Source organism: Oncorhynchus mykiss, chromosome 8 (assembly GCF_013265735.2).
Source record: "Oncorhynchus mykiss isolate Arlee chromosome 8, USDA_OmykA_1.1, whole genome shotgun sequence".
Lineage (NCBI taxonomy): Eukaryota > Metazoa > Chordata > Actinopteri > Salmoniformes > Salmonidae > Oncorhynchus > Oncorhynchus mykiss.
In genome coordinates, this window is record NC_048572.1 from 85,375,986 (window position 1) to 85,388,414 (window position 12,429).

Below are 12,429 nucleotides of genomic sequence, written 5' to 3' on the forward strand. Positions count from 1 at the left end.
TGTGAAACTGAAAGCGCGAACCACTGCTTTTAATCAGGGCAAGGTGTCTGGTAACATGACCGAATACAAACAGTGCAGCTATTCCCTCCGCAAGGCTATCAAACAAGCTAAGCGCCAGTACAGAGACAAAGTAGAATCTCAATTCAACGGCTCAGACACAAGAGGCATGTGGCAGGGTCTACAGTCAATCACGGACTACAGGAAGAAACCCAGCCCAGTCACGGACCAGGATGTCTTGCTCCCAGGCAGACTAAATAACTTTTTTGCCCGCTTTGAGGACAATACAGTGCCACTGACACGGCCTGCAACGAAAACATGCGGTCTCTCCTTCACTGCAGCCGAGGTGAGTAAGACATTTAAACGTGTTAACCCTCGCAAGGCTGCAGGCCCAGATGGCATCCCCAGCCGCGCCCTCAGAGCATGCGCAGACCAGCTGGCCGGTGTGTTTACGGACATATTCAATCAATCCCTATACCAGTCTGCTGTTCCCACATGCTTCAAGAGGGCCACCATTGTTCCTGTTCCCAAGAAAGCTAAGGTAACTGAGCTAAATGACTACCGCCCCGTAGCACTCACATCCGTCATCATGAAGTGCTTTGAGAGACTAGTCAAGGACCATATCACCTCCACCCTACCTGACACCCTAGACCCACTCCAATTTGCTTACCGCCCAAATAGGTCCACAGACGATGCAATCTCAACCACACTGCACACTGCCCTAACCCATCTGGACAAGAGGAATACCTATGTGAGAATGCTGTTCATCGACTACAGCTCGGCATTCAACACCATAGTACCCTCTAAGCTCGTCATCAAGCTCGAGACCCTGGGTCTCGACCCCGCCCTGTGCAACTGGGTACTGGACTTCCTGACGGGCCGCCCCCAGGTGGTGAGGGTAGGCAACAACATCTCCTCCCCGCTGATCCTCAACACTGGGGCCCCACAAGGTTGCGTTCTGAGCCCTCTCCTGTACTCCCTGTTCACCCACGACTGCGTGGCCACGCACGCCTCCAACTCAATCATCAAGTTTGCGGACGACACAACAGTGGTAGGCTTGATTACCAACAACGATGAGACGGCCTACAGGGAGGAGGTGAGGGCCCTCGGAGTGTGGTGTCAGGAAAACAACCTCACACTCAACGTCAACAAAACTAAGGAGATGATTGTGGACTTCAGGAAACAGCAGAGGGAACACCCCCCTATCCACATCGATGGAACAGTAGTGGAGAGGGTAGCAAGTTTTAAGTTCCTCGGCATACACATCACAGACAAACTGAATTGGTCCACTCACACAGACAGCATCGTGAAGAAGGCGCAGCAGCGCCTCTTCAACCTCAGGAGGCTGAAGAAATTCGGCTTGTCACCAAAAGCACTCACAAACTTCTACAGATGCACAATCGAGAGCATCCTGGCGGGCTGTATCACCGCCTGGTATGGCAACTGCACCGCCCTCAACCGTAAGGCTCTCCAGAGGGTAGTGAGGTCTGCACAACGCATCACCGGGGGCAAACTACCTGCCCTCCAGGACACCTACACCACCCGATGTCACAGGAAGGCCATAAAGATCATCAAGGACATCAACCACCCGAGCCACTGCCTGTTCACCCCGCTATCATCCAGAAGGCGAGGTCAGTACAGGTGCATCAAAGCTGGGACCGAGAGACTGAAAAACAGCTTCTATCTCAAGGCCATCAGACTGTTAAACAGCCACCACTAACACTGAGTGGCTGCTGCCAACACACTGACACTGACTCAACTCCAGCCACTTTAATAATGGGAATTGATGGGAAATGATGTAAATATATCACTAGCCACTTTAAACAATGCTACCTTATATAAATGTTACTTACCCTACATTATTCATCTCATATGCATACGTATATACTGTACTCTATATCATCGACGGTATCCTTATGTAATACATGTATCACTAGCCACTTTATACTATACTATGCCACTTTGTTTACATACTCATCTCATTTGTACATACTGTACCCGATACCATCTACTGTATCTTGCCTATGCTGCTCTGTAGCATCACTCATTCATATATCCTTATGTACATATTCTTTATCCCCTTACACTGTGTACAAGACAGTAGTTTTGGAATTGTTAGTTAGATTACTTGTTATTACTGCATTGTCGGAACTAGAAGCACAAGCATTTCGCTACACTCGCATTAACATCTGCTAACCATGTGTATGTGACAAATAAAATTTGATTTGATTTTAAAAACCACCCTCCCCTCCCCTGTGGCCAATAAAAACCACCCTACCCTCCCCTGTGGCCAATAAAAACTACCCTCCCCTCCCCTGTGGCCAATAAAAACCACCCTCCCCTCCCCTGTGGCCAATAAAAACCACCCTACCCTCCCCTGTGGCCAATAAAAACTACCCTCCCCTCCCCTGTGGCCAATAAAAACCACCCTACCCTCCCCTGTGGCCAATAAAAACCACCCTACCCTCCCCTATGGCCAATAAAAACCACCCTCCCTCGTGGTCAACCTTCCCTTATTTTGGACCACCCCTCTCACCCGTTCATTTCGATCTGTGCCTTATAGGCTCCATTATTTCTTTATATTTTTTTTATTGATCCAGCTAAGTCTTCTTCTTACAGCATCACTTTATTGTCTTGATAGTCTGTATTTTATATCTTTCCCTTCTGAGGGAGACGTGAACCTCCAATAATAACCTGCCTTCATTGCCTATACAGTAGCTACTATCCTCCTGACACTCTGTCTCTCCCGTCCTCAGGTATGGAGGGGGACACAGACCTCCAGTTCCTGCTGGTGGGTGGAGACCTTCTGAAGGTGAGATCTTCCTCCTGGAAGAAGACCCGCTTCTACAAGCTACAGGAGGACTGCCAGACCATGTGGCACGAGTCCAAGAAGACCTTCAAGTTCAAACAGACCTGTGAGTGCTGTCCGTGAAAACCACCATGGTGCAATCCATCCACATGTGTGTATGACTGTCCATCTCCCCGACCGTCTGTCTCTAGTGTTGGGGTGTGGTGGATAGGAGTTTGTTGGCTCTTTGTTCTGTTTTCAATGTTCTTCTATGATGTCCATTGGGAGATAAGGGTGGATTTAGGAGATAAAAAAACGGGGGTTTCATCTCAGGGGGAACACTTAGAGGTGATTTAAAGAAAACATTTTTTTGGGGGTGGGGGGGGGTAGATCAGCTTTAATATTGCAGATAGATTGTAGCTTCCATCAATGTAATTGTCTGCATCACTTCCAATCCCCCATATCTATGTTTTGCAAATATATATATATATATATAAAACTTTTGACTGGTACTGTATATGTGTGTATGTATGTATGTATGTATGTATGTATGTATGTATGTATGTATGTATATATATATATATATATATATATATATATATATATATATATATATATATATATACACACATGTACAGTACCAGTCAAAAGTTTAGACACACCTACTCATTCAAGGTGTTTTTTGTGTGTTTTTTTTACTATATCTACAAGTGAAGACATCAAAACTATGAAATAAAACGTATGGAGTCATGTAGTAACCAAAAAAGTGTTAAACAAATCAAAATAGATTTTAGATTTTAGATTCTTCAAAGTAGCCACCCTTTGCCTTGATGACAGCTTTGCACACTCTTGGCATTCTCTCAACCAGCTTTACCTGGACTGCTTTTCCAACAGTCTTGAAGGAGTTCCCACATATGCTGAGCACTTGTTCCCTGCTTTTCCTTCACTCTGCGGTCCAACTAATATCAAACCATCCCAATTGGGTTGAGGTAGGGTGATTGTGGAGGCCAGGTCATTAGATGCAGCCCTCCATCACTCTCCTTGGTCAAATTTCCCTTACACAGCCTGGAGGTGTGTTGGGTCATTGTCCTGTTGAAAAACAAATGATAGTCCCACTAAGTGCCTACCAGATGGGATGGCGTATTGCTGCAGAATGCTGTGGTTGCCATGCTGGTTAAGTGTGCCTTGAATTCTAAATAAATCACTGACAGTGTCACCAGCAAAGCACCCCCAAAGCTATTTCAAAATAGCGCTTGATGGTTTTTGCGACTGCACTTGAAGAAACTTTAAAAGTTCTTGAGATGTTCCCTATTGACTGACCTTCATGTCTTAAAGTAATGGACTGTCATTTCTCTTTGCTTAATTGAGCTGTTCTTGCCATAATATGGACTTGGTCTTTTACCAAATCTTCTGTATACCACCCCTACCTTGTCACAACACAACTGATTGGCTCAAACACATTACATTACGAACAAAATAAATTCCACAAATTAACTTTTATCAAGGCACACCTGTTAATTGAAATGCATTCAAGCTGGGTGTGAGAATGCCAAGAGTGTGCAAAGCTGTCATCAAGGCAAAGGGTGACTACCTTGAAGAATCTCAAATATAAAATATGCACCTTTTTGGTTGGTTACTACATGATTCCATGTGTTATTTCATAGTTTAAATGTCTTTACTATTATTCTACAAGGTAGAAAATAGTAAAAATAAAGATAAACACTGGAATGAGTAGATGTGTCCAAACTTTTGACTGGTACTGTACATACATACATACATATATAAAAAAAATAAAAAAAATCCTTTATTACTTTCTAACCCTACAACCCCTCCCCTATTTAACCCCTGCTGGTGAACATGGGAGTCCTACTACGGCTAAAGGCAGAGATGGTCAATTAGTCGGTGCACCAGTAATGCAGTGCATGGCCTTGTCATTGTCTGTCTCACAGCCACACCTGTGGCAGCCAGGTAGGTCCTTATCTCCCTGATCCCTGAGGCTGAGGTAGTTCTCAGTTAGTTCTCAGGAAGGCTAACTATCTGTAAATGGCCACATCTACGACTGAGTTACTCTATCAGAAGAGCTGAGGGATTGACCAAGCCCATTCCACACACAGTCCCTGCAATTACCCTAAGGTGAAACCTATCTCCCGAGTGGCGCAGCGGTCTAAGGCACTGCATCTCAGTGCTAGAGGTGTCACTACAGACCCTGGTTCAATTCCAGGCTGTACCATAACTGGCCGTGATTGGGAGTCCCATAGGGCGACGCACAATTAGCCCAGCGTCTGGCCGGGGTAGGCCGTCATTGTAAATAAGAATTTGTCCTTACCTGATTTGCCTAGGTAAATATAGGTAAAATAAAACCTAGTCCTCTAAGATCTACAGGAGTGGTTAGGGTAGGGAATGCTTTAGAATCCAGTATCCTCTACCTTTACACTCAGGTCTCTCAGATAAAAAAAACGATTATATTTTTCTGTTATGGTAATTACTGCAATATGTACTGGCATTAATTTAGATGAACGAAAAATGTGGATGGTTTTTTATTTATTTTATTTAGGCCGCTAGATTTGAATACGTATACTACAATACGTAATACATGACATGATTTGATATTTTATTCAGCTTCATGATGGCACCTTTTTATGGGTTAAATCTTTAGGTTCACAGACCATAAAAGTCTGATAGACCATAAAAGTCTGTCACCACTGAGAGTTTGATAATAACTATGGTGACAGGAGTTTATGGCTTTCTTAGTCACTCTTAGCACAGACAGGTCTCTAAAGTCAGAGAGAAATTAGTGTTTTCATTGGATAAGCTGTATAAGCTGTATAAAGAAAGAATTTGAAGGCATTTTGTTTGTCGTTTTTAATAAGGTTTTGTATTTGATCTTTTATACACTTTTGAAATTGTGTGTTTTTTTTAGTTTTTTTGTCAATTCTGTAATCTTGAGTGGAAATTTCCAGAGCTGGTTTATGAGTATTTTTATAGTCTATTATATTTTATGACACAAAGCAAAGTTCACTTGAATGCAGAACATACACAGAAGACTACTGAAACAAAAGCCTCAGACAATTTAGTATCCAAAGTACACACAAAAAAACTTCCCATCGTAGTAGTCAATCCACGCAGAATTAGTATAAAGTAATTCCTGGTTCTAGGGAACGCCAAACCTTAACTGTCTTTTGCACGTTTCCTATGTGACTTCCTGTTTATTGAAATGATCTTTCATTGCTCTTTTTCTATGTGAGTGCTTTTATAATAATAATTATACATGGGATTTATGGAGTGCTTTTTAATGGACCCAAAGTTAAAAAAAAATATGAATAAAATAAAAACAGTAGTCAAAACCAAACAACATCAGACTATCAAAACATGAAAAAATAGAGGGGTGGGTCAAGGAAGGGAAAGAGTGTGATGTATCAGTATATGGAGAGGAGAGGGTTGGGATTAACATACAAACCCGGGGTTAGGGTAAGGGGCGGGATTGGGGTTAGAATACAGACCCGGGTTTAAGGTAAGGGGCGGGATTGGGGTTAGAATACAGACCCGGGTTTAGGGTAAGGGGCGGGATTGGGGTTAGAATACAGACCCGGGTTTAGGGTAAGGGGCGGGATTGGGGTTAGAATACAGACCCGGGTTTAGGGTAAGGGGCGGGATTGGGGTTAGAATACAGACCCGGGTTTAGGGTAAGGGGCGGGATTGGGGTTAAAATACAGACCCTGTTTAGGGTAAGGAGCGGGATTGGGGTTAGAATACAGACCCGGGTTTAGGGTAAGGGGCGGGATTGGGGTTAGAATACAGACCCGGGTTTAGGGTAAGGGGCGGGATTGGGGTTAGAATACAGACCCTGTTTAGGGTAAGGGGCGGGATTGGGGTTAGAATACAGACCCGGGTTTAGGGTAAGGGGCGGGATTGGGGTTAGAATACAGACCCTGTTTTGGGTAAGGGACGGGATTGGGGTTAGAATACAGACCCTGTTTAGTGTAAGGGGCGGGATTGGGGTTAGAATACAGACCCTGTTTAGGGTAAGGGGCGGGATTGGGGTTAGAATACAGACCCGGGTTTAGGGTAAGGGGCGGGATTGGGGTTAGAATACAGACCCTGTTTAGGGTAAGGGGCGGGATTGGGGTTAGAATACAGACCCGGGTTTAGGGTAAGGGGCGGGATTGGGGTTAGAATACAGACCCTGTTTTGGGTAAGGGACGGGATTGGGGTTAGAATACAGACCCTGTTTAGTGTAAGGGGCGGGATTGGGGTTAGAATACAGACCCTGTTTAGGGTAAGGGGCGGGATTGGGGTTAGAATACAGACCCGGGTTTAGGGTAAGGGGCGGGATTGGGGTTAGAATACAGACCCTGTTTAGGGTAAGGGGCGGGATTGGGGTTAGAATACAGACCCGGGTTTAGGGTAAGGGGCGGGATTGGGGTTAGAATACAGACCCTGTTTTGGGTAAGGGGCGGGATTGGGGTTAGAATACAGACCCTGTTTAGTGTAAGGGGCGGGATTGGGGTTAGAATACAGACCTTGTTTAGGGTAAGGGGCGGGATTGGGGTTAGAATACAGACCCGGGTTTAGGGTAAGGGGCGGGATTGGGGTTAGAATACAGACCCTGTTTAGGGTAAGGGGCGGGATTGGGGTTAGAATACAGACCCGGTTTAGGGTAAGGGGCGGGATTGGGGTTAGAATTCAGACCCGGTTTAGGGTAAGGGGTAGGTTAAGGTTTTAGGTTAGGTGGTGCTCAGTATGGAGGAGAGAGGAGTGTCTTTGTAGTGTATTGCATTGCTTGTGTGTGTGTGTGTGTGTGTGGGGGGGGGGGGGGGGGGGGGGGTCAAAGAGTTAGGACTTTAGGGGGGACAGAAAGATGAGGGAGGGAGTTCTAGAGCCTAGGATCAACCCTGGAGGAGGCCCTGTCACTGAAACTCTGGAGAAGGCCCTGTCACTGAAACTCTTGATCAACCCTGCAGAAGGCCCTGTCGCTGAAACTCTGCAAAAGGCCCTGTCGCTGAAACTCTTGATCAACCCTGGAGAAGACCCTGTCGCTGAAACTCTTGATCAACCCTGGAGAAGACCCTGTCGCTGAAACTCTTGATCAACCCTGGAGAAGGCCCTGTCGCTGAAACTCTTGATCAACCCTGGAGTAGGCCCTGTCGCTGAAACTCTTGATCAATCCTGGAGAAGGCCCTGTCGCTGAAACTCTTGATCAACCCTGGAGAAGACCCTGTCGCTGAAACTCTTGATCAACCCTGGAGAAGACCCTGTCGCTGAAACTCTTGATCAACCCTGGAGAAGGCCCTGTCGCTGAAACTCTGCAAAAGGCCCTGTCGCTGAAACTCTTGATCAACCCTGGAGAAGACCCTGTCGCTGAAACTCTTGATCAACCCTGGAGAAGGCCCTGTCGCTGAAACTCTTGATCAACCCTGGAGAAGACCCTGTCGCTGAAACTCTTGATCAACCCTGGAGAAGGCCCTGTCGCTGAAACTCTGGAGCTTCAACCTGAGGATGATAAGGTGGCCTGCTGTTGTGGAATGGAGTGTAGTTGGTAGTGGAGAAGAGAAGTAAGGGGGGGGGGGGGTGGCAAGGTGGTGAAGGGCTTTGTAGATCAGAAAGAGGATCTTGTAATCCCTGCTGCGGGAGGACTGGGCAATTTCACGGTGAAGTTGTATTCCTGTCAATACCTGTTGTATTCGGCGCATGTGACAAATACAATTTGATTTGATTTGACAGGGGTGATGTGCTGCCAGGACTTAATGTGGGTGACGAGTCGGGCTGCAGAGTTCTGAACCATTGGCAGCTTATGGAGGGAGCTTGAGTTGATGCCGGAGAGTAGTGAGTTGCAGTAGTCAAGATTGGATTGGGTTGGGCAACACTGGTTCTTTGGTATTCAACACGGGTTCTTTGGTATTCAACACTGGTTCTTTGGTATTCAAAGTTGCTTTACAATATAGTCTGAGCGATCCTGTTGTAGACAATAACCCCGCCCCCTCCCTCTCCTCTCGTCTCCTCTCCTCTACAGTCTCCATTAAGGACATCTCGGCGGTGCGTGCTGGCCGTCAATCGGAGGGTCTGAGGAAGAACACAGAGGAGCCGGTGGAGGGGAGATGTTTCTCCATAATCTTCAAGGTTCTTTTATATATTTTTAAACAACTGAATTTGCAGTGTATTCAATGTCATTTCAGTCAGGCTTTATTTCGCTTTAGAGTATTACAGAGATGGGTGGAGGTCAGGCAGAGATGGCAGTGGGTGGAGGTCAGGCAGAGATGACAGTGGGTGGAGGTCAAGCAGCGATGACAGTGGGAGGAGGTCAGGCAGAGATGACAGTGGGAGGAGGTCAGGCAGAGATGACAGTGGGAGGAGGTCAGGCAGTGATAACAGTGGGAGGAGGTCAGGCAGAGATGACAGTGGGAGGAGGTCAGGCAGAGATGACAGTGGGAGGAGGTCAGGCAGAGATGGCAGTGGGAGGAGGTCAGGCAGCAATGGCAGTGGGAGGAGGTCAGGCAGAGATGACAGTGGGAGGAGGTCAGGCAGAGATGACAGTGGGAGGATGTCAGGCAGCGATGGCAGTGGGAGGAGGTCAGGCAGAGATGACAGTGGGAGGAGGTCAGGCAGAGATGACAGTGGGTGGAGGTCAGGCAGAGATGACAGTGGGAGGAGGTCAGGCAGCGATGGCAGTGGGAGGAGGTCAGGCAGAGATGGCAGTGGGTGGAGGTCAGGCAGAGATGACAGTGGGTGGAGGTCAGGCAGAGATGACAGTGGGTGGAGGTCAAGCAGAGATGGCAGTGGATGGAGGTCAAGCAGAGATGACAGTGGGTGGAGGTCAAGCAGAGATGGCAGTGGGTGGAGGTCAAGCAGAGATGACAGTGGGTGGAGGTCAAGCAGAGATGGCAGTGGGTGGAGGTCAAGCAGAGATGACAGTGGGTGGAGGTCAAGCAGAGATGGCAGTGGGTGGAGGTCAAGCAGAGATGACAGTGGGAGGAGGTCAGGCAGAGATGACAGTGGGTGGAGGTCAGGCAGAGATGACAGTGGGTGGAGGTCAGGCAGAGATGACAGTGGGTGGAGGTCAGGCAGAGATGACAGTGGGAGGAGGTCAGGCAGCGATGGCAGTGGGAGGAGGTCAGGCAGAGATGGCAGTGGGAGTAGGTCAGGCAGAGATGACAGTGGGTGGAGGTCAAGCAGAGATGGCAGTGGGTGGAGATCAAGCAGAGATGACAGTGGGTGGAGGTCAAGCAGAGATGGCAGTGGGTGGAGATCAAGCAGAGATGACAGTGGTTGGAGGTCAAGCAGAGATGGCAGTGGGTGGAGGTCAGGCAGAGATGACAGTGTGGAGGTCAGGCAGAGATGACAGTGGGTGGAGGTCAAGCAGAGATGGCAGTGGATGGAGGTCAAGCAGAGATGACAGTGGGTGGAGGTCAAGCAGAGATGGCAGTGGGTGGAGGTCAAGCAGAGATGACAGTGGGTGGAGGTCAAGCAGAGATGACAGTGGGTGGAGGTCAAGCAGAGATGGCAGTGGGTGGAGGTCAAGCAGAGATGACAGTGGGAGGAGGTCAGGCAGAGATGACAGTGGGTGGAGGTCAGGCAGCGATGGCAGTGGGAGGAGGTCAGGCAGAGATGGCAGTGGGAGTAGGTCAGGCAGAGATGACAGTGGGTGGAGGTCAAGCAGAGATGGCAGTGGGTGGAGATCAAGCAGAGATGACAGTGGGTGGAGGTCAAGCAGAGATGGCAGTGGGTGGAGATCAAGCAGAGATGACAGTGGTTGGAGGTCAAGCAGAGATGGCAGTGGGTGGAGGTCAGGCAGAGATGACAGTGGGTGGAGGTCAGGCAGAGATGACAGTGGGTGGAGGTCAAGCAGAGATGGCAGTGGATGGAGGTCAAGCAGAGATGACAGTGGTTGGAGGTCAAGCAGAGATGGCAGTGGGTGGAGATCAAGCAGAGATGACAGTGGGTGGATGTCAAGCAGAGATGGCAGTGGATGGAGGTCAAGCAGAGATGACAGTGGTTGGAGGTCAAGCAGAGATGGCAGTGGGTGGAGGTCAAGCAGAGATGACAGTGGGAGGAGGTCAGGCAGAGATGACAGTGGGAGGAGGTCAGGCAGAGATGGCAGTGGGAGGAGGTCAGGCAGAGATGACAGTGGGAGGAGGTCAGGCAGAGATGGCAGTGGGAGGAGGTCAGGCAGAGATGACAGTAGGAGGGGGTCAGGCAAATATTAGGTAGAAGCATCCGTCAACAGACTGTGGGAGGAGGTCAGGCAGAGATGACAGTGGGAGGAGGTCAGGCAGATATTAGGTAGAGGCATCCGTCAACAGACTGTGGGAGGAGGTCAGGCAGAGATGACAGTGGGAGGAGGTCAGGCAGATATTAGGTAGAGGCATCCGTCAACAGACTGTGGGAGGAGGTCAGGCAGAGATGACAGTGGGAGGAGGTCAGGCAGATATTAGGTAGAGGCATCCGTCAACAGACTGTGGGAGGAGGTCAGGCAGATATTAGGTAGAGGCATCCGTCAACAGACTGTGGGAGGAGGTCAGGCAGATATTAGGTAGAGGCATCCGTCAACAGACTGTGGGAGGAGGTCAGGCAGATATTAGGTAGAGGCATCCGTCAACAGACTGTGGGAGGAGGTCAGGCAGATATTAGGTAGAGGCATCCGTCAACAGACTGTGGGAGGAGGTCAGGCAGAGATGACAGTGGGAGGAGGTCAGGCAGATATTAGGTAGAGGCATCCGTCAACAGACTGTGGGATGCGGCGACTAATGAGGAACTTTGTTCTGGTGTGCAAGATTTTTTCAGCACTAATCATTTGGACAAATCCTGATTTCGCAGGTGTTAGCATATTTCGACTGTCAGAAGGGGAGGGGACATTTTGGCCACAAAGAGCAAACCCCAAAACCTAATGAATCTTCTGACACATTTACACAAGATTGTTGTGCTGGGTTTCTGAAATTAGGTACAGCATTGTATTAACACGATCACATTTACATCACAGTTGCATTTGTACAACCCTCCATTATTTTTAAGGGCAGAAGAAAGAACCTGGACCTGATGGCCAGCTCTGAGGAGGAGGCCAAGCAGTGGGTCACCAGCCTGGAGAAGATAATGTCCAACATGGAGAACCTTAACAGTCAGCAGAAGACTGAGCAGTATCCTTCTCACAGATATAGAGTCAGAACCACGGGAATCAGAATCTATAGAAAGGCCTTGGATCCTCTAACTCTGGCAATTTGACTGGTAAACTATATGAGTACAACGGCCGCCAGTCCACCCATTATGACATCATTGACTTGAATGGGGAGGTCCATTCTATTGATTCTATTTCTATGGTCATAACAGCCTCATCGTGGTTAGGGTAAGTATACTTTAGTTACTAACCATTTGTTTTTGAGAAACTCGTATTCATTTGAAATGACTGAATCAATATTGTACTGGGCAGTAATATTTGATAGTGAATATTCAGTATATTATATATACACATCACATACACAACCAAACGTTTATCTGATAAATAGCAATCTGCTAGAGACTGTGTTTGAGTTACAGTAGTAGGCAGTGAAAAAATGTCTGAGAATGGACTTCTAAATTCAAGTTACAAAGCATTAACAAACCATTACAAGGCATTATTCTAAGCATGGTCAGAGAGAGAGAGACAGAGATCATAG

General features: G+C 47.7%; 2 protein-coding genes across 4 annotated transcripts in view; both read left to right on the forward strand.

The window, feature by feature from the left end:
• The window catches only part of LOC110530835 (1-phosphatidylinositol 4,5-bisphosphate phosphodiesterase delta-1), a 45,607-nt gene that overhangs the window by 11,253 nt on the left and 21,925 nt on the right, over positions 1-12,429 (forward strand). For both annotated transcript variants that reach the window (XM_036986605.1, XM_036986604.1), the window contains exons 2-4: positions 2,754-2,912; positions 8,796-8,902; positions 11,792-11,913. In XM_036986605.1, the coding sequence (XP_036842500.1) occupies positions 2,754-2,912; positions 8,796-8,902; positions 11,792-11,913 (388 nt within the window). The remainder of the gene's footprint in view (positions 1-2,753; positions 2,913-8,795; positions 8,903-11,791; positions 11,914-12,429) is intronic.
• Positions 8,920-11,292, forward strand: LOC118965575 (glycine-rich cell wall structural protein 1.8-like). 2 transcript variants are annotated; one of them, XM_036986606.1, is made up of 4 exons: positions 8,920-9,217; positions 9,272-10,970; positions 11,020-11,046; positions 11,096-11,292. In XM_036986606.1, exons 1-4 carry the CDS (start codon positions 8,992-8,994, stop codon positions 11,136-11,138), a joined length of 1,995 nt encoding a protein of 664 aa, XP_036842501.1. In that variant the 5' UTR covers positions 8,920-8,991; the 3' UTR covers positions 11,139-11,292. The 2 variants fall into 2 exon arrangements, with proteins under 2 accessions (XP_036842501.1, XP_036842502.1); XM_036986607.1 differs by having other exon boundaries at positions 11,020-11,239.

Coding starts and splice junctions, on each gene's coding strand:
- LOC118965575 (XM_036986606.1), top strand. CDS start 8,992: ATGGGTGGAGGTCAGGCAGAGATGGCAGTGGGTGGAGGTCAGGCAGAG. Junction 10,971..11,019: donor AGAGATGACAGTAGGAGGGG/GTCAGGCAAATA, acceptor CTGTGGGAGGAG/GTCAGGCAGAGATGACAGTG. Junction 11,047..11,095: donor AGAGATGACAGTGGGAGGAG/GTCAGGCAGATA, acceptor CTGTGGGAGGAG/GTCAGGCAGAGATGACAGTG.